General features: G+C 37.1%; 1 protein-coding gene across 3 annotated transcripts in view; it reads right to left on the bottom strand.

Moving 5' to 3' along the window:
- Window positions 1-5,359: 5,359 nt before the first annotated feature.
- The window catches only part of KLHL4 (kelch like family member 4), a 35,528-nt gene continuing 18,470 nt past the window's right edge, over window positions 5,360-22,417 (bottom strand). For 2 of the 3 annotated variants that reach the window (XM_072335745.1, XM_072335744.1), the window contains 10 exons: window positions 21,366-21,539; window positions 20,948-21,084; window positions 19,411-19,607; window positions 16,510-16,722; window positions 15,890-16,076; window positions 12,910-13,134; window positions 11,162-11,324; window positions 8,568-8,780; window positions 7,552-7,723; window positions 5,360-6,995 (listed from right to left, as the gene is read on the bottom strand). In XM_072335745.1, the coding sequence (XP_072191846.1) occupies window positions 6,936-6,995; window positions 7,552-7,723; window positions 8,568-8,780; window positions 11,162-11,324; window positions 12,910-13,134; window positions 15,890-16,076; window positions 16,510-16,722; window positions 19,411-19,607; window positions 20,948-21,084; window positions 21,366-21,539 (1,741 nt within the window). In that variant the 3' untranslated portion in view covers window positions 5,360-6,935. Of the gene's footprint in view, window positions 6,996-7,551; window positions 7,724-8,567; window positions 8,781-11,161; window positions 11,325-12,909; window positions 13,135-15,889; window positions 16,077-16,509; window positions 16,723-19,410; window positions 19,608-20,947; window positions 21,085-21,365; window positions 21,543-22,417 lie in introns of all 3 variants that reach the window. The other variant, XM_072335743.1, reaches the window with a different exon arrangement.

Raw genomic sequence — 22,417 nt, 5'->3', positions numbered from 1 at the left:
AATGAGGTCTTTGATAATCAATTCTTATCAGAAATGTCTTGGCCAGAATATAGTTTTTCAATTATCATCAGTTGTTTGGTAACTGTACAAACTCAGTGTTTTGGGGTTTTGTTTTTGTGTTTGGTTTTTTTTTTTTTTAATCTAAAAATGCTGATTTTATTTTAAGAAAGATGAAGATACATTTGAATATTTGAAATGTAAACTATTCCCCCTTGGACTTTATTGACAACTGGCATTTTATCTTGCATATTGCTATGCAAAAGTCCCATCACATAACTATTGAGCTAAATCTTTGACGGGAAGCTCAAAGGTAGGAAAACCAGGCAGTCTGCATGTAGGGGCTGGGGGAATTTAAAGGTAGCATATTTGTTTTTAAGGAGTTGGTGAGAATAGAAGAGCAGATAATGGGTAAAATAGCCTAGCCATTCTCTAGAGGAATGATGCTTCCAAATTTTGGAAGAAGTTGCAAGGCTTTTGGCTGGTATGTGATGGAAGGAGGGAAAGACAGTTTGTTGTTGTAGCTGCTTGTGTATATTGGCTCTGCCTTCTATAACGGCCGAGCTGGAGGATGCACAGCTTGGGAAGCTGAGGCACCAAATCCTCCTGGACTTGTGTCTCCTTTCAACTCTACTGCTTGAACCTCTGAAATCAAGCCTCCAAAATCAAGACATTCTGTGTGTGGAGGGGGAGGGGGAAGTTTCCTAAAAATGGAGAAGCATACTAGGAAAATTTTGCCATATAATACTGGTATTTATTATAATATTATTATATTTATGCTGTTTTTACTTGTCTAGATAGAGCAGAGTCAGGAATCCCTGAGCTCAGAATAGTTCTGAGCTAAGAGGACTGGTCAGTAATGAATATTTATCCTTTTAAAGATGGCACGGTAAAGGGAAGTTTTTGAAAGCTGGTATACTTAGCGTTCACAGCCACAAGCAGTTGTATTTTCCTCATTAGAATTTTCTGTTGTATTTGGAGCTGTCTTGGGAAAGCCATATGAAGCTGACTGTAAACTGAAAAACCATTCGTGAGCTGTATTTTTTTAAGGCTGTACGTTCAGAACCTTTCTGAACTCCCGTGAGCTTTTGCAACTGAAGAAGCGGTTTGCATGATTTGTGCTCAGCAAGCCAAACAAATGCAAAGCGAACAGAACTACAGGCACTGTCTGAATGTGCAACGCCGCAGGATAGGCACAAGACAGCGGCTGCGGAGGGGATCCTTCGGGAAGCTGCTTCGCTGTAACTTTGGTTTCAGAATCGCGAGGTCAGCAGTGAGTGTGCATGTGGTGGAAGTGCGGGGATGGGGAGCAGCCTTTCCAAAAGCTGCAGTGGGCCCTCGGGAGTGTGATATAGGGAAGAGTTTATTTAGATGCAGTGGATAACGCGCCACCACGAGGGAGCTTCAGTATCTCGGTATGGGGCAGGCTCTGCTAAAAATTATCACATCGCGCCATCTCCTGCGCAAGCCCCGCACTGCAGGCCGGTAAGCCTAACCGGGATTCACGCGGTGCAGCTCAGCGCTCCCTCTGCGCGCACTGATCCTTCTCGTACCCGACCTGCTGGCACGGAAGGCTCGGGTTATTAGAGGGGCTCTGTGCTGTAACTGCTCGTGTCTTCCTCGACTGTAAAATTCACTGACAAGCAAACAGGGTCAGGAACATGTAAGGAAATTTGCGAGAAGAAAACCCTATGTAGAGAATGAAGTGGGTGTCACCTTGTTGGGAAATCCCACCTTACTGCACAGACTGCACGAATGCTGGCATAGCTCAGTTGCATTTTTGGATGTGGGCTCTTTGATCTGTTTTCTGTAGTTCTATCAGCAATCAGCTCAGAATGTGGTTTAGAGATACTGTTTTATGCAGAAATGAAAAACTGTGGAGTTGGTTTGTGTTGTTTTTGTTCTGTTTCTTGTTGTTGTTGTTGTTTTTTGACTGTGATATTTTTCTTCACATTTTCTGCATTGCAGAATGCTTTCCTGGCTGCATATTTGCCAGTACATCACTGGGGTATTGCAATGCTTTTGTAATAATCTGTTTTGTGATTGAATAGAGAGATAGGCTTACGATGCTTTAAAGGTTAAAAATGATGTGGCCAAAGGGGAGCACTTTTACAAGTGCACATGAAGGGACCAAAACAAGAAAATGTAAAAGGAAATTACCTTACACAGTTTCAAGTACATCATAACTGCAAACAATGCAGATAGGGAATTGTAAAGTTCAGAAAAAAGGTAAATTTTCAGAATAGAAGAGAAAACTTGGTTAGAGACCAAAACCTTCAGTGTGTTGTTTTGATAATATTTGTATATATCACTCATGCAGTTGTTCGGATGGGTGCTTTGTTCTTAAAGGGAGGATAAGAGTTTTCAATCCAAGATGACTGCAGTTAAAGTTAGATGGAATTGTGTCTTTTACTACTTTTTGTAATTTACTGGAAATCATTCAATTTCTGTTGTGAGGTTTATTGAGGGAAAGGGACAGTCTCCAGAAAATTGCTAGATTTATATGTGGAAGAGAAGATAAAATAATAGGTAACAGAAAATCACTGGCAATTCAAAGGCACTTTGATATTCCATCCAGCTACTGAGCTGGTTGGTTTGTTTGCTTGTTTAATTTCCTATGTGTTTTTTATTACCTACATCTAACAAAGAAGAAAATATTTACACTGAGACACAGGCTTGAGGACATGTTCTTCAGTGGGTACAGCTGTGCTATTTGAAAAAGCTGCAAGCAGCCCCCTGCCCACCAGCGTTGCCGGACCCTTTTACAGCCTGTCCCCCTCCTCTGGCCTCCCTCAGCAAAGGCGTTTCAGTCAGTCTAAGCACCAGAAATTTCCTAACCTGTACCATTTTTATGGTTTTGAGAGACTGCCTCTCCAATAGATCAGGGAATGCTGCCTAATTTCAGCCAGAAGAAGGGCTGAACAAGAGTAAATGTAAGATGAAGAAATCTTCCTTGAAAGCCAAAATCCCTATGCAGTTGATAACTTGATTTTCTATTCAGTCTCACACAGTCTTGTCAGAAATCATCCTAGTCTCCATATCCCATCCTGCAACTTTTTGTGATTTTCAGGATGAAGAAAAATTTGGGGCTAAACTTCATTTTCCTAACACTTCCTTTAAGCGGATACATTTTTAGACAGTGAGTTTGACCACAACAGATTCATTTCCTTGCTGGAATGGAAGGGAAGTGGAAGGTACATTCTGTTTAGACTTTGTGCAGAAATAAATGCAGGCATATTTTCATGTGTGGCTTTTCTATTATTAAATAAATAAATAAATAAATCTGTGCTTAAAATGTTGCACTCAATAGATCATTTCTGGACAGTTATCTGAGTTATCCTCCAGTTATTGCTTACATATTTTTCCTTCTTAGTTTTACACAGCTGGCTCATGCAAATGTTGCTGTTGTAAACTTAATGCAGTCCTCCTCTGTACACTCCATAAACATGACTGTTAATGTACAGGAGGATTAAATTTTTCATTCCTTTCTCTCATGTAGAACTGTGATGGAGAAAAAGAGGGCCTTGAGGGATATGGCTATGAGGAAGGTGAATAATGCTTGATGACTGTGTGTGAACAACGCTGTGGAGTTGTGCTGGAAAGAGGGAAATGTTCAATATAGCATTCTGTTGTTAGCTTCCTTTGGCTATGAAGTCTCCAGAGATTTTAAAGATAAAAAAAATATGGCTTTACTGTGAAAAAAGCAGTACTTCATCTTTTTAAGGGGAAGGGACAGTGAAAGGTTCTCTGTTCCAATAAAATTCTTCTCTTTTCCTCTCTCCTGTAAGATGAGATAGGGAAGTAAGAGGTGGGGCTCAAATATTGCCTGCATAGGCATACAATACATTAGCATACAACCAATTAGAAATACCAAGTCCACAGTAGCTATTACAAAAGTTAAGTTTAATCCCTCCAGAAATTAATTCTAATCAATGAAATGAAATCTCCCTATGGGAAGCTGTGCCTGTAGCTGTCAGGGTAACTCTATGCAAAGATGCTAACAAAACTGTCAGAGATCCTCATGTTTGGAGAAGCAGAGGAAACATGCAGGGATGACACCTCATTTCTTATGTTCTTTCTCATCTAATAATGTCTAGATGTCTCCAAATTCATTTGTTTTTCTTTGTCTTCCTGTTAGGTTTCCAATTTCCTTTTGCTAGCTGCTAGCTTCCTTTCTCATGACTTTCCACTGCTGTACAAATAACAGTGGAACAAAACAAACTTTAGTATCAAAAGTGCTGGTGAACTGTTTTCTCTGGAAAATTCAGTGTTCCCATTTTATTGCCTTAATTCAAATATGTCTTCAAAGTTTATTTTTGTTTTCTACCACTTGCAATTTTAAGTTCATGATAATCCTCATCATCATTTCTCATAAAATTGGCTATTCTACAAATAATTCAAGATTCAAGTGTGTTGTGTTTTTATATTTTCTTAGAAAGTTTAACTGAATTTTCACATCAGCAGCTCCAAGCATTGACTCAAGCCTGTGTACAACATGATGAACAGTTGCCCAAGTGCACATAGAAGTACATTATTTTAATAAAAATCCTGGCTGGACTAGGCTCAGAGCAACATGACTGAGCTGTGAGTGTCCCTGTTTATAGCACGGCAGTTGGACTAGATGGCCTTTGAAAGTCTCATCCAGCTCAAACAACTCTGTGATTCTATGGAATTTATATTGTAGAATTTTAAGAATGAGCAGAGAGTGTCAGTGCTTTCCAAACAAGGAAAAATAAATGATGTTGTAGTGGTTACTTGAAGCAGTGATGCGTTCTAGGAGAACATGAGGAAAGCACAACTTGGAGCCTGAATGGTAAGCAGCAGGGCGCCTCTCCCTCTGGTGCCCAAGTATTTCTTCATGTAGGAGTATAAATGGCTGTGGCATGACTAGAGCAGGGATGACAGTGGCTAGGGCACAGATGAATTTATTACTTGTTAATTTTTTGAAGTTAATATCTTCAATGAAAAGATACTCCAGGTAACTGGTTAGCCAGGTTCCCTGTGTGGGAAGAGAGAAAGACTAATGACACATGCAACTGTTGTGCACAAGTCTGTGTGGAATCAATAGTTATGAAATCCAAGCAGTCAAACAACTTCACAAGCTGCCTGTGGTAGAGGTGACTGGTTTTGACTTGGAAAAAGAAAGGAGAAAAATAACCAAAACAACAGCAACAAACAACAAAAGCCCCCAGACTTATAGCAATTAAATCTTGTGAAACTGAAGGTAAACTGTAATTTCTGTGGAGCAGATGCAGTGACGAGAATTAAGCAGAATCATGTTCTTTTAGACCATAAGAAATGATACTTCCGTTTTCTATTCTTGAGACATAAGATAAAAAGGCAAAGTTGTCAAAACATCATTAAATTTTCTTAGCAGAGAAAGATAAGTTTATTTAGATGTAGCATGCTTCATATAAACATAATTTTAATTAATATTTAAAGTTAAAAATGTTTTTGTCTTTCTATAAATATGCTTATGATATTTCCTTTTTAGAAGGGTTTGATATGATAAATACCATATATTTGTTAAAATACCATATTGCTGAATTCTGAAAAAACATTCCATCAGGAAAGTTGGTCACGTAGTTATGTCTTCAGGGAGATTTCATCTCTGTTCTGAATTTTCTAATACTGACAAAACAATATAGCAAACACTAAAACAGATACTGCCCAAATAGTGTGCTTTACAACAGAGAATATTTTACATACATTCTTCTTCTAAAATACAGCATTTGAACTGATCAAAAATGAAATTACAGGAAAAAAATCAAAACATTTAAAATTGGCACACAAAAAGAAAACCTCATGCATGTAGAATATTCATTTATCATCTCAAAACATGAACATGCTTATATTAGAGGTGTAGACTGTTACACAGTGCATGTGAGTGCATGTGGTTTTCTACTGTACATGGCAAAGCTGGTAGTCTTCAGCTGAGATCAAAGATCATCATATCAATATGATATAAAAATTTCATTGTGTAACTTATATTCAATTAATGCAATTATGTGATATATATATATATATATATATATTTAGTTTAGTGCATGGTGTTTATACCAAGAATAGCCAAGTAAGTTTAACATAATAAATAAAGTTGGTGGGCAAGGACAAATCCGCTGATAACCCAACACACTGATAAGAATTAAAATACCACATACAGATGCACTGTGAAAATTATTGGAAATTATATTAGTGTTGTTTTGGCAAATGAGATTTTTCTTTTGGCACGTACTTAAGAAAACAAAGATATTTTAGTCCTGCTAGTTCTTGTACAATTCAGTTGAATATACTGCTAAAAATGGGTATTTTTTCTCTTTACTATTGAATAGCAAAGACATTCTGTGATTCTCTTTGATTTAGTACATCTTTATTTTAAAATTAATTTAGTAATCTAACTTCTGAATCAAGAAATGAAGTTTTTTTCCACAGAGAATATTCTGTTGCCAAACACATTTGAGGTCCACTATTTCCTTCTGTACAGTTTTCCTTTGGAGGTATTTCTCTTTTATTCATTTTCATTTACTTAAAATACAAAATCTCTTTTTATAAACATGAGCATTACTGCTAACATTAAAAATGAAAAGGTTTATGAAATCTTATACATCCTTTTATCACCTTACTACTGCAGTTTATAAATAAGAGATAAATTTCTGTAACAAACCTGAACCATTTAAACGTATCATCTAATTTTTACAAATTAGGCATTTAAAAATAATTCACTTTTTCAAAATCATCTGGTTTTTGCACTGCAGGAAGATTCTGGTCTTGTGCTCTTATATCATAATGGCCCCAAGATAATTATTCTCTATGATGAACGGCTGTTGTGATGTTTATAGGCTGTACTGCCTTCTAGAAACATTTTTTTTTTTTTTCTCTTCCTGACTCAGTTTTCAGGAAACCCCGCTCACAGATTGGTCTTGCAGTAGGTATAGACATCATGGCAACTTCACAACAACAACGCATGCTCCAGCCCTTCCAATATTGACAGGAACTTCCTTAAAAACAAAAGAAGAGTGAAAAAGGACAGAACACTTTTAGTAGACTTTTATGGGCAGGACTAGATAAGTTATTTGTTAGTATAAAGGAAAGCAGTTTGTTTATTCACACTAATGTACCACTCAAAAAACGGATTTAACGAGAACTGTGAAAACAGTCTGAGGTTTTTGAATACAAGTGTTTTGCAGCTGCTGAGGATTGTTGGGGTGTAGGTTAACGGTGTTGCTTTTTAGTTATTGTAAAAAACTTGCATATCCTTTTATCCAAAACCATGGACTGTGTAGCTACAAAATAATCTTGACAATTTTAGTGCTTTCTTATGGTCTCAGTGTTGATGATGTTAAATGTGAAAAGTTGAAAGTGCCTCTACTGGAGGGCAATACTGAAGAAGGCATTGCAGCTCTAATAATGCTTGTTAAAGAAACATCTTAGTTAAATAAATGCTTCTTAATTAGCATTATTTCACCTTAACACAGATCATTTTTCACAAAACCATTTTGCAGTGTAGTCATTTTCACTTTTCCTGTTCAGGTAGGTCTTGCTATTTTTAGTTACCTCTGTCCACTCGTTATTTTGAGCATCATAGGACTCCACAGTATCCAGATATGTGTGGCCATCATAGCCACCAACAGCGTATAGTCTGTCCCCCAGAGGACAAATTCCAACTGCATCCCGAGGTACACTCAACGGAGCCACTGTTGTCCAAGTATCTGTTTTAGGGTCATACCTGAAATGTTTTATGATCAAAATTAGAAAAATACATTGCAGAAATACATTGATAGTTCAGATTTTAAAAGCTGGCACTTACTTCTTTCCCCCTGTATTGGAGATTAGCTTACGTTATGAACTAGGATAGGGAATCACAAGGAATAGGATTAAATTCTTTATTTAGCCACTAGAGGGATCTTCAAACCCTTATTTTCACTTAAATGTAAAGTATACATTTCTATCCAATTAACAATCACTGTGTTTTGAACATAGATGAAACCTGAGGGAATGATTCCAAGGCAGCAATTGAATCAGAAAAGTTAATTTCAGTGCATTTTTTTTTCTTTCCCAGTAATGATTTTAGTTTTCCTGTTTCTTATCATAATTGATGTTTCCAGAAGACCTCACCACAAAATAGATTAACCGCACAAACTAAATTAATCTTATAACTCATAATCTTAAGCAAAGTTTGTGCCTCATATAGTTTTTATCATGTTGGTCAACACCAGCGAAACGTGGAGGAAGAGACCCTAAATATTTTGTTCCTATGGCATATGAGAGATGCAGTCCGAAGCTGGATTTTGGCACCTGAGAAATACAAATTCCCATGTTGAACTCATCTTACTGTTTGAGTTGTCTTAACTCACCCTCAGTCAGTTCCAACAGATGTGAGAACAGGGAGAAATTTTCATGTGGCAGTTGTTTCGTTAGCACAAAATCATTGCAAATCGGTTCTTATGTTCAAAAATATCATTCTGAAAAGCATAACATGCTATACAAAGGTAACGTTCCAATTCTGAAGAGATTTCCCTTGCTGAGTTTATGTATTACCTGAAATTTTTAAAAAAGAAAAATGTCCTTACCTTTCCACACAGTCGGAAAGTCGAGAACAGTGGTTGGAAGCAGGTGCATCGTGACCTCCCACAGCATATAAAAATCCATTGTATGTTGCAACACCAACACCACCTCTTCTTTTTGACATTGAAGCACACAGGCTCCACTTGTTCGTATGTGGATCAAAACATTCCATTGATTTTAAGCAGGAGCTCCCATCTCGTCCACCAACTGCATATAGTCTGGGATAATTACCCACAGGAAGACAAACAGTTTCAGTCCTTCTAATATGAATTTTTTATTAACTTTATTTAGACCACTTTAAAATTCCCAGTATACCTAATAGTTACTCTCTGACCACTTTGCTCTGGAACTTTCTCTGCACAACAGTTTTTCATGCTGTATTTTCTACACTTTATAATGTAGCTCCAAGCAGTCACATAAGAAAAATAAGATTTAAAGTCAACAACAGTTTCTCTAAATGTTAAGCCATAGTTAAAATTTATGAGAAGCACTACATATGTTTGTAACACAGTTGGAGTATTTTCTGTGTCAGTCTTAGGAGATATTTAAGTAATTTTCTATCCCATTAGTATGTAATGAAAAATTAAATGCTATCATTATGTTTCAAAAACTTATGACAAAAGTATATTAAGTATATTTTCCTAAGTGTTTGCATTTAAGAAAATGTTTAGGACAGAATTTACCTTACAGATATGTCTCCTTGTCTCTTCTGCATTAAAGGCACTTAGCGAGCTACTGGTCATTCAAACCAGATGATGTTGAAACAATATATCACAACATATAGAGGGGAATAGTGGAAATCCTCATTAAGAAGAACTTTGCGTCTCTTTGTCAATCAATTTTACAAAGTCTGAATTTCTTTTGTATTTCAAACTAGCTTTGGTGCTGCTAGACTGTGATAGTTTACACAGTAGGTGTAATAGGTGTGTCTGGATACCGACTGTACCAGCTGTTCAGGTCCTTTTCCCACTCTGGCCATTGCTTACTGCTATGGAATAGAGGGTATTTTAGTGCAACTACTTAGAGACCTAGGGAGCACCTCAGCTTGTCCAGAATGAGTCACCCAAATCTAGTTAGTTGATTTTTGCTTAAGATGTACTTGTCTTTCTCCAGAGACTGGGATAAGTTTTAGACTGCTCTGGTGTATGATTCCAAAATGAACAATCTTGACATCTAGAGCAATACAATAATTGTAGCTCTATCTTCTGATGTTTGTGAGATGAACCACAGGCTTGAATCCTGTTGTGCAGTTTGTTGCTTGGCCCATAAAAAGCCTGAGAATGGGATTCATTATCTTTTCCTACTTTACCCTTAGATACAGTCTACTTGTTTACACAGCTTTCACAGAGAGAGGAAATCACTGACTTTGCAAACAGATTTTCTTTTTCCCTAGAGTACCAGGGATCATCTAAAGATCTTTAAAAAATCTTGTCTTGTTCCCTGAGGAGAAATCACATATATTTATTGACTGATGTTTTCAGTAGACATTTATTGGTTGGAAATGTTGTCCCACTGAAACTATGTGTTTTCTGGTGGGATCAATTAGAAAAAACAAAAAAACAGCATGTCTTAGGGAAACAGAAAGAGGAGAAGCATTTTGCTCAGCTAGACTGCAGCAGTAGCACTGAATGAAGGACCTTTGAGTTTGGCTTCCTCTGGTATGCCAGTGATTACATCACTGAGCTAAAAGACATGATTTAAGCCAAGCAGGAGACAGGCTGCATTGGGAGTAATTGAGAACAGTCAGATCGGGCTGGATTTCCTCTCTGACAAAGTAGTTTCCTGCACATCCCTGTGAAAGGCACCCACAGGAATTTCTAGTGAAACTTATGTTTAGAGTATTTCCTCTGGGATTCAGCAGGCACTTGGTCAGACTGTTCTACTCCTCTCAGATTTTTGTGCAAATGCTTTAAATCATGTCATGTTCTACTGCAAAACCTTAGTTTTTGTATATGAAGATTTATGTATGCAAATATCTGACATCTTTATTTTTACTCTATATCCTTCTCTTTCATAAATCACTGAAATTTCAGAAGTGAACAGGAAAGCCAATGATAAGGTTTCAGGATAAACACAGATTTCTGCATACAACTATTCTGAGCCCCTCCAAACTGTGTGCTAAGAGGCTTTCTATCTCAGATTGCAGTAAGAGGGAGTATCAGCTCAAGCTACGCTTTCCAGTGTAACCTGAGGTTTTCTACCAGGCTTTCCTTTATCTAGCACCAGATGACTTTGCTGAAGAGGGGAAAATTATTTCAAATGGTGCTTCCTTAGATATACTGATATCAAAAAGCAAACATATATTTGGATGTTTTTTAAGGTATTTGATCAATACCTTCCATAAATTATAGATCAGGTAAAATTCTGATTTTCAAATTGCCTTAAGTTTAAAAAAAGTTTAAAACATGTCTGCAAGTTAAAAAACAATTTCATACATATTAGAGGAAAAGCTTTTCTTTCTTATTTTTGTGCATTATATTCTCTCTTTGTTTTCTTGTGGTGATTAATTACTATAAGATTGAAAAGAAAATATAAGAAACTGCATTTCCAAAGAAGGAAGTAAATGAAAAAGCAAAGAGAGTTTTTCCTGTTGACATACTTGCTATTTAATGCTGCAACGCCTACAGTGCTTCGGGGGGTAGACATGCTAGCAATGTAATTCCATTGCCGGGCTTGAGGGTCCCATCTTTCTACGGTGTTCAGGTAACTCCACCCATCATGGCCACCAACAGCATACATTGGTCCTTCCAGCATTGCTACTCCTTAAAGAATAGAATTAGGGACAGATTACTGTATCTAATAATTTCAGTGAGTAATAAAGTATTAACTTCTCACTTTAATTGCCTGTATACAGATAAGCAATTTCAGCTGGTATTAAGCTATCTAAAAGCTTACTTGCCATTAAGAAGAATAAACAAAGATAAACAAAATATATTGTACACAGTGTCTTTCAGAATAAGCATTATCTTTGGCCTAAAGATCAGAAGAAAGTTTTGATGTTTTCTTGGAATTTTTCTCCCAGTTCTGCTGACCTTGTTCTAAATCAAATCTGCACCCCTACCTAAGAAACAATGCTATTCTTAAAAAATAAAATAAAATAAAATAAAGTAAAAAATAAAGATTGGGCCAGATAATGAAAAAAATGTCCAGAGCAGCCAACTACCTGTCCCTTCTTCTGAGCCAGCTGAAGCTCTGTAGTCCCACCAGCACAAAGCCAAAGTGGATGGCAGCTGGCTGGCTTCATTGCCATTACTGTACTGTAATGTTCTGGTGCCTGGTGAATGGAAATAAGGCTGGCTTGTCTGTGGTGCCCTTGAGGCACAGGAGAGTGAACTTGGCTGTCTATGCAAAGCTCTCTGTGCACACATCCTGTGTTATTTACCATCCTCAGCAAGAGATGTCCCTCCCTTTGTGGAGCTGCTCATGTCACTGATCTTTGCTCCCTGTTAGGTAAGGCAACATGTTGGAATTTGGCTGCTTAAAAGTTTTCTAAATCCATCTTTTCAGGTCTAAATATTTATGGCCTAATTTTTATTTTTATTTTTTCAAATGTGGTTAACTCTCCACAAAATCAAACTAAAACTAATGGGACCAGCTTTGCAAACTGGGCTGGTACACAGTCAGAAGCCAAACTGGGCATTCAAGACTTAACTACTGCAACCTATTTGTTGGCTAGGATCACACCCCTACATAGAGACTCCATTCTGTTTTGCCTTCTTGTCCTTCTTACTATTACTTGTTTTTCAGGAGCCATATTCCCTCCCATAGTCTCCTCAACACTGAACTTATCTGTTATTGTTCCAGAAGTATACTCCGGATTTCACATTTGTTTTGTTAATTCACCGTGAATATTAGGATTACTGGGCATTAAAGGCCATAGATGTCAGACTATGGTTGTGCACTCTAAAACTTGTAAGTTCAACATTAATAGCAGTGAAGTTGTACTAATTTTGTAACAGCAGTGTTTTCTTCAACATGAATAACTCTCTGATCTGAATTTTAGAGCTGTACCCATGAGCTTAAGTCATTATTTTCAGAATCTGAAACTCGGGTTGTTTCTATATTGGAAAAGTACACCTTGATGGCTAAATTGGATGAAGAGTTGATAATTCTCCCTATTGCTTATATTCTGGAATTTTATAAATGCAAAATTAACCTTGGAAGGCCACTATGATTTAGGCGAATACTAATAGATATCACTTTCATAAAATTATGTCGACAGGAAAATTTGTCTTTGAAAAATATCTTCTGCAAATATTGCTGCATTTTAATAAAAGCTTAAAAAAGCTGTCAGTCAGAATGAATGTTTGTGATTCCAATTATTTGTAAAGAAGCAGCACCTCTTACCTAGGCCATGTCTGTGTGTTGACATAGGAGGCATTATAGTCCAGACTTTGGTGATAGGGTTGAAACATTCAACAATATTGGAGGTTTTCAGACCATCTCTTCCTCCCACAATGTAGAGCTTGTTGTCAATTACTGCAACTCCAAACTGTAATCGTCTGCCATTCATGGTACCAATTTGTATCCAGCTATTAGTCCTAAGGTCATACTTTTCAATTGTAGTGGTGCCTATAAAAGATAGTAGTATGATAAAATGTGAGAGAGCCTTGGTCTGATCGCTATCCAGCAGTCAGTAGTTGATCCATTTTGATCCATTATTAAATTGTTAAAGACTGAAATTCTGTATTTTGGCCTTTCCTACATCTTCCTGAGAGCTTCAGTTGCAAGAGTGAACGCAGTGCAACCGCTGTATTAATTGATTATCAAACAGATGGGAATAAGCTACTGATAGGAAGGTGTGGAATTACAGCTGATTTTTTAGCATAGAGCACTTGTAGATAAGTTAGACCTTTCACCCAGTTAAGTAGTATGAGGGTAGCTGGTTTATTTGTTCTTAGTTCTTTCTGAGGATGGTATCTCACAGCTATATACTTGTTAACCACTTTTTTTGCCTAACTTAGTAGTGCTTCCTAAAACTGAAAGTATATCCATGAATCTGCCTGCCTCAGTTTCCTTTGTGCAGGCAGAAGGCTGAAGTGTGAGTGCCTGTTTGCCTTCCACAGGCAGCTTCTCTGAGGTTCACCTAAGCAGCCTTGCAATAACTACTCATCTGCCATAACATGTAAGCTGCATTTTCAGTTTTTTCAGGTCACTGAACTTCTGGTCATGGTTTTGCTGAAACTATTCATAAGGCCCCAACTCCCCACCATTCAAAACTGACACTTTTCCGTCTGCTGGCTCTGTCAGTCACACTCAGCTGCTGTAATTGCCCCCATGAGAGCTGATTTAGCACTGGGGGAAACGGCTGAGCTGTTGCTGAGGCAGGAAGAGGCAATTGCCAGTTGCACATGCAGCACGCTGTGGAACTCAACTTCAGCTCAACTGAAAGCAACCAGATGAGAAAAACAGAGTTGATTTCCTGTCTGCTCCTTGACTGAGATTTGTAACAAGAGAACTCATATTTTGAGGATTACAATAGGCAATTTGTGGAGGAATGGTTTGTGACTGAAAAACAAGCATGCAATAATGCAGAAAAGGAAGTTTCCTCTAGAGATGTTTTCCTTAGTAAAATCTGCTGTAATTCAGCAGATATATTCAACAAATATAGTGAAAAAAGTGTTTATGTATGTGATATTTTTGCTTGTTTCCCTCTACGTGCCTTTCCAGATACATAGACCGGGGAAGAAGCTGCCTGATCCATCTGCTGTAAAAGAAATGTAATTCTGAGCAACTCACAGAGCAAACTCTCTGTTTGCTCTTCTTTGCTTTGATTCTGTCTCATTTATTTTATGCTAATATGTGAGTGCCCCAAAGTTCTTAGCTTCAAAAGAAGTATCTCGCATACTGAGAAAAAAAAAGAAAAAAAAGGGGGGGGAAATATATTAAGGTGTACAGTGTGTTCGTACCCTGTAGGCTGTAATTTTTACAGAGGCCTGAAAGTAGGTTTCAAAAGTTAATGTAGTTTAGGCACATTCGCATTTTTTTAAATACCCATCCAAAAGTGGCTCTTTGATCTTCTCTTGATCATTTGAAGTTGAGATTTGTCTTCATATACCACCTGAGATAAGCACAAAGCCAAACCTGGCACTCCCTGAGAGTTCTTGTTTTCTTTATCACAGAAAGCACATTTTAGCCAGAGGTTCAGTTCTTCCCTTCTCAGAGATGTTCTTCCAGTGCCTCTTATTCTCTTAGGTTCTGTTTCCTTTATCTTAGAGTCCAGCTCAGGCTGAAGGTATGAGTCAGAGTTATAGAGGATAGCAGGGAGGAGAGGAAGTGCTGTTATTCCAACCATCAAAAGGCAAGAGTTCAAACAGCTGGCTCTACTCCAAGGTAGTAAGTAGAAGAGGCACCAACAGGAAATGAAGATGTTGACTGAAATAGCCTATTCTCTGTATAACCTTTACTGAAAAAAAAAACCCTATGATAATATTTTGTTCCCATTTTTAATAGTTTAAAGGTAATTTTGAGTTCTTGCTTATTTTATGTCATTCATAAATAACAAGTATTGCTAATTAAACTTCACTAGTTTCTATGGCTTAACTTCATTTTTCTAAATTGTCCCGAGAATGAATGCTTTCTTTTCATGTTATGATCACCGTGAATGCACAGTTTGCATTTAAATTGATTGCAGAGGGTAGTAAGGTAGCACTGCATGGGAAACTTTAGTCATCAGCAACTTTTTTCAAACCATGAAATGGATTAACTTCTCTGTGATTCTATTAATAGTGAATCCGCACAGCTAAAAGTAGTGCTGTTCAGCAAGTCGCTAGACTTTAAACTAATTACAGTTCTTTCGCACCGAGCAGTGGAGTCCTGTAGAAAGTAATTTAATATACTTCCTACTAAATGGAATAGTGTAATTTGTAAAGCTGTAAAAGGGTTGCTGTTGTGAAAATCAAACCATAAAAACTGGAATATATCTGTAACATTTAGCTTTCACCTACAAACCTGAAGAAAATTCTGTATGTGATCCTGAAAAAAAACAGCAGGATTCTAAAATATCATTAAATATTTCTTGAAATATTTTGAATGTTAGTTTTTTTCTGGTTTTCAAAGTCAAACTTTACAAAATTCTTATAAAATTTTGGATGTTAAGATCACTATTTGAATCTTGTCTGAACTTACAGCTGTATGTATGTTATTTAGAAACAGGATTCTTGCAAGAAGGAAGAGTATTTGACATACGGGATTGATTTCTACATATTTTCCCTCCTTTTCCATCCTTAAATTGCTGTTTTTCTAACCGAAACTTTTCAATAACTGTCATATATTTTCTGGTGTCTGTAATACAATTAATCAGTACAATTAAAAAAATTCAGCTTACCTTTTGTGGCATCCATACCTCCTACAGCATAAAGAGCGCCCACTGTAGACTTCCTAGGCTTTGTTCTTGGGCTCTGCATCATGGACCGTCTTTCTGGTAGGAGATGATACTTCATAGCCTCCATGAGAAGTTTCTGGCATTCTAGGTCGTCTGCAAACATTGGACTATTTTCTAGATCGGCTAGTAACTAAGAAATGAAAAGTGATGATCATATGTGTATCTAAATCATTAGAAATTGGATGTACTTCAGTACGTAAAGTCTATGAATATACAAAGATAGGAGAAAGTGCTATCCGGGAAAGAAATGTACTTTTGAGATACCGTGAGACTGATATGTTTATAAAGATAATTGTGAGCACAGTAATTACGTTTACTTTTCTCTTCTGTCTTTACAAATAATCATATTTATTATGGAGTTAACAAAAACAAACAAACAAACAAACAAAACAAAACAAAAAAAAAGGAAAAAAAAAAAAACTTCCATATCAGGAAACAACAAATCAGAAGCAAAAAACAGCACTTCTCTACAGGTGTTGTTTTGTTTTCTTTCTGTCTAAATGTTGCTTGAGGCAAATATTTCAGTTTATGGTTAAGGCCCTGTTAGCCCTTCACTTCCATACCTGAGGGGGAAGTAGAGGCAGCCTGATATAAGACAGAAGCATCCCCAGGTCTTGTTGCCGGTTTTGCAAATCATGTCTCACCCACATCATTAGTGCCTGGAATATAACTTCCTCATCTGGAACATTGATGTCATCGCTAGACAGGAGTTTTGCAATCTCATTAGCAGGGAGTAAAAGAAATTCCTGGTTTTTAATAACTTCTGTGAAATGTTCCTAAAAGAAAAAATAGATTTCAATGCACTCATGGTTTTCACACCTTGAATTAACCATTTCTTAGGTAATATAATTCTTTGCATATACTGTAGTTCTGTTTTGTTCTACAGTGTAGGGAAATATAATATGTATTCTATAAGTCACAGAGCCCCCTTCTACTGTTTCCAGGAGACTGGTTTCTCTTTGAAGCCTTGCTCTTGTAGGGCTGAGGAACAGTAATCAACTTCACCGCTACCATGCTTACAGCTGCAGTTGGCAGGCTTCCTGTTGGTATGTCCTGGCAGGATTTGCTACTGGCAGTTTTCACCATCAGTGTGATCTTGACGCTGCAGCTTAATAGAAATGCAATGTGAAGATACGTGATGTATCTTATTAATGACTAGTGGGTATTCAGATTAATTAACTGTATAGCTTGCGTTACGAATGGATTTCCAAGCTTTAAACTCTATTCAAATTTGCAGTTCTTTACTGTATCTGGTGCTGACTGTCTCTACTCTGCAGTAGAAAATGGAGGGAAATTATACTTACTTTCCTGATAGTACTTTTGGGGCAATTGAAAACTGGGCAAATCTTAGGAAAATGGTCTAAGACCATAATATACTGCTATAATAAAACAACCAACTCCAGACATGACCTCAAATATGAAATCGTTTGAACCTTTCAAAGAATTATTTTCCATAAAAGTATTACATTGTATAGGCCAGTAAAACAATGCTAGAATTGATACTGAAATATTTTATGTTTCCTTGTGCTAATTCCAGATAAATGTTTTGTTAGCTGTTCTTTGGAGTTACATGCAGAGAAATGCATATTGGATTTTTTCTGTATTTGAAATACTAGCTTCCATTTATGTACCTGGAAGAAATGTGTCTTATGTAGAATCCAGAAATGGGACAAATGAAGAAATTTTAGTAAGTGATGTCCTTATTATTTATTTTCAGTAGTCTCTTAGCTTTCTGCAACTCTTTACAAGAGTATGTAAATATGGAAGCATTTAGTGATTAAAGGATATGTTAACTTTTATGTGCTCTGCATATCCTGCTTTAATATTTTGTGACATTCAGAGAATAGGAACAGGAAGGCTAGTCCACATTTAGTTACAAATACAGTACAAGATGTTTATCAGAACAAGGTCTATCTGCATGTAAAGATACTAGACAGGAAACTGTTAATACTTTGCATCAATGGCTGAAACAGATGAAGAAAAAAGCTTCCTTTGTGTCTGTTTTTGTTGAATGGATGTGGTGTTTATAGCTTATCTTCTGTAAGTGTTTAAATGTTTCTGGTTCATTAGGATGATCTCTGTATTTACAGTATATCTTTATAGTCTTTTCCCTAAGGTACACATTTTCAAGTGGTTGAGGCTGGCCTGACACAAAACAGAATGTTTTATTTATCCTCTTCCACAACAGTTTGTGTGCATGCGTTGTTACAATCTCTGTTCTCCAACGTCTTTTGAAAATCAGCTCAGAAATCTGGCCTGTGAATTTAAAGCGGTTAAAGTTGAGGCCCATGTGGCTGGGACTCGTGGGACATAAGAAGTAGCAGAGGGGGGAATTTCCTGTTTTTATCTGAGGATATAATAGTATGGAACAGCAAGGACAATGCTGTTATGTAGGGCTTGAGTGATCCTTCTAGCTTCAGTGCCCTTTTTCAAACCTTAAAATATAAAAAAAGTCTAGATTGCTGCTGAAGGAACCATTCATTAGTATGACAGGAGGGAGCACAACCAGTGCCCTCAATCTGCACATGCCACTCTCATTTACTTCATCATGTGGACGTATGCGGTCTCTTCCTGGAATGCTCTCAGCATTATGAAGCTTCTAAACTGGTTTTGACATACTCTGCTAATATTTCAAGCATAAAGCTGCCATGTGTCTCCTAACAAGGAGTTCTTTTTATATCCATTTAGCTGTAGCAGTTGCTATTCTTTTTGTGTTTAAAGATGCTGTAGCACATCTTGATGCCCTGAATATTTATCCCTTGATTTGGTTTCACAGCCAGCTATCTTGCTTCTCTGCTTCCACGCTGAATATTCATTTCTCACTTTCAGCCGGAGGAGGATTATGCTTCAGTCAAAGATGTGCTTCGTTTTAGCATTCCAAATCCTTCTCATACATTCTTTATTCTGGATATTGTTGTGTATGTGCCTCACCTTAAAATCAGCTTTGGAATTTTCTTGGTGTTGAATCAAGAACGTGTGAATGGGCCATTACTGTTTTCCTCTTGAGGCTGTCCATTGTAAGTCCCTGTGTTTTTCTTGTTTTGTTTTTTTTTTTGTTTGTTTGTTTGGTTGGTTGGTTGGTTTTGTTTTGTTTTGTTTTGTTTTTGGGGTTTTTTTTTGGAAGAAATGCATGCCTATCATACAAATTTAAGTTCAGTAAGTATATCCTTCTCCAAGGCAATATTCTGAAATAGGAAACATAACTGAATATTTGGTTTTCTGTGCACACTCTTCTCTCCTTCCCATGTTTCTGTAATAGTCACAGATCTGAAATTTTCCTTTGGAGTCCGAGCTGGGCAGAGATGTCCCCAGGTCAGGGACCGTGCCAATGCAGGAAAAGCACAGCCACTGTATCAGGCCCAGAAAGCTTGCTCTGCTTCACCAAAGCCCATATATTTTCTGGGAGAGTGTTCACACTTGATGTCAATATTCTAATTGTAAAACAGGTAGATTCTTTAACTTACCATAGTGTATGTGTGTGCCACCTTCAGGAGCTCTGTGCAGCCCTGAGCATCTCCAAAGGAGCGGATCCCCAGGCAGTTGGAAGGGTGGAGCTGCTTCATGAGGAAGTTGCAGCATACCTCAATGACCTGGGATAGTTGGAGAAGACATGCTGCAGCTAGCAAACTTTCTATAGTGTCTTCCTTTAACTCTAGAATACCTGTGCAGTTTGCAGGTAGGGAAAAAATACAAGTTTTCAGTCATTTTCTTTGTAACTTTATTTACTTGAAATCTTCCCACTCCCTACTTTTTCTGTTCCTGCAAAAGAAAATATTGAAAAGTGGCCTGTAATTCACAGGTTTGTTTTCCTTTTATGCTAAAGGAGTCTTTAAACACATCTTAAGAGATTTAAAGGATTTGGTGGATTTTGAATAAAACTACTGGAACAATTTTACTGGAACTTTAACACCATCAGGTCTGATTTTACTTGAAAAAAGAAAATGAAATAAAGACAAAGAGGGGATTAGACAAAAACCTTTCCCAAAATTCGCAAGTGGATTTCTGAAAAATGTATCATAAATTTTTATTACACGAGAACTTCAGTATCAATAGCTAGGAAATGCTAACAGTAATGCTTGAAGGAAACCTGATTTCCTCATTTATCTATGAAATGATTGTATGATGTGAGATTTTTTATGTTCATAAACAGGCTGGAAGGTGTTTATTTAATTAGATTTTCCATTCTTATGCTCAGTAGATACTTCAATTCCCTAGCTGATACCCAGCATTAAACTGCTGTTCTGAAAAAAAGGAATTGAGTCAGGTAAACTGAAAGAGATGAAATTTAATTAGATGGGATGACTTTTAGGTGCATGCGGATAATAAGCAGCCCACACCCTCACTTCTTTGCATTCATTCTAATCCATTTCCTTGGGTAATTTCTGTTTATTCAGTGCCTTATGCATGTTATGCAGGATTCCCTCCTACCCATATTTATCCTCATTTGTACCCAAAAGCACATATAGGGTCTATTTTGTGTATAGAAACTTTCTGTTTCTCTTCACACAACAGTCAAGATTTATGAAGTAACTGATGTAGCAAGCGAAGAAGTCTTCTGTTTTTGACATTTATGATAATATGATTCTATTAATTACATTGGAGTCCTTGTTTTAATTTAATCTTTTATTATTATAATCCCTTTTTAAATTATGAGAGCTTGGAAGAGGAGGGGGCTTTGACTTTCTGGCTGGGGTGGCTGCCAACTTCCTGAGTATTTTGCTGAATACCAGAACATACAAACATCAAGAATCATCTGCACAGGTTTGAATGATCTGGATGCTTCTGCTGTGATATATATAGTACACAGCAGTTATGTTCTGCATCCCTTTACCTTGCTTGGTATAAAGCTCATAAAAGGGATTTTGAAGTTCTCTGAGTTATTCTTGTCTATTTGGTTCAGCCCTTTGGGGTACAACAGGAAAATGTTAAATTCTGAACACTGAGGGAAAGAAAGCAAGAGATTTATATCTACATAGTAGATGTGGGTGATGGAGGACTTACCTGTGTAGGCGTAATGCACAAGAGCCTTCAGTGCGTCCGGGTCTACTCCCTCCATCTTGATCTCCTCTTGTTTTGCTTCACGTACATCATTAGTGAACATTGCAGCGAAATAATCAGACACTGCACTGAGAACCAACCTTGAAATAGAAGCATTTTAGGAGGACTGCAAATTATTTCATAATATTCATGGCAAGCAAGAAATTCAATAATACCATGTAGTAAATGGTGCGTGTGTTAGAAGCATTCTCTTTACCATAGGACTTGAGTCGTACAGTAGTGAGTAGTAAAGTTAAAGGGTAATTAGTAATCTACTTCTGTAATGACTGATCATTTATAACCAGGCAGGGTAGGCATACATTTCCCTAGCATTTTAAAATGTCAGGCTTTGAAGCCATGTAAACCCAAGTGGGGCAGGTACCTGTGAGCTGGAATCTTCTGGTCTCCAGCTATGAGAAGAACATCACACAGCTGTTTCTGCTGAAGATAATTTTCCATTTTGCGGAAAGTTTGCTCTGCGTGGTTCGTAGAGTGGAAGTACTCCTCGGAGCCATTGGTGTTCATGCCAAGCAGTGAGCTGCTGGTCGTGGACAGCCTGCTGTGAAAGAGCTCATTCAGGAACTGAAACCTTTTACAAACTCTGATTATGCTCTTTACATACGTTTTGTTCAAAAGGTATTGCAGAAGCATTTGCAATTATAAAAGCTCTTACGATTCTGGTCTTGCTGTGCCTTCTTACATTTATTTTGGTTTGGAACCTGCAAGTTTTTATTTGTAAGACTGTCTATAAATTTTAAGGTCAAGGAAGGAAAAATTATTGTGGTGAGGTGGCGCTACTGAGTTTTCTGCTTCCTACCCATTCTGTGTCCAGAATGCACCATGATAAATGCAGCTTGCTGACCACTCAGACCCTCAGATATACACATATGCATGAATATTTCAGTCTGGGTGAACTCAGATTACATTACCATTTACAAACATATTAAGACATACCAATCAATGCAATAAACTCATCATTTTTTGAAGCTCCTTCCTACAATGTCAAGTGCATTTTCTTTTTTTTTTTTTTCTTTTAAGAAAAAGGGGCAAATCAGTTTCACCTATAACATGTAACCTTTGTAGTTTACAGCTTACCAAAATTAATTTGTCTCAGCTTAATGACTATACTTTTTGTTTCTTTTTCTTCAGTGCTTCATTGAAAATGAAAAAGCTGAAAAATTAGATTTTATGCTCATTAGTTTTCATTAACTACTTGATGCCAACTTCATACTCTGTAACATTCTTGTTTTGCTATTTGTCTCCTAAGCTTTCTTTCACACTTCAAACGTTTTTTTCCCAAGCATATTTTGTTTCAGACTCATTATATCCATTTTAAATACTGTATTTTAGTGTGTATTATATTGCCCTTATCCTTAATGCGTCAGAATTCAGACAGAGTAATACTTGTTCATCCCTACTGAAAATGCATGGTAC

The sequence above is a fragment of the Excalfactoria chinensis genome, chromosome 4, assembly GCF_039878825.1.
Source record: "Excalfactoria chinensis isolate bCotChi1 chromosome 4, bCotChi1.hap2, whole genome shotgun sequence".
Classification (NCBI taxonomy): domain Eukaryota; kingdom Metazoa; phylum Chordata; class Aves; order Galliformes; family Phasianidae; genus Excalfactoria; species Excalfactoria chinensis.
This window is presented reverse-complemented; position numbering and strand designations above follow the sequence as displayed.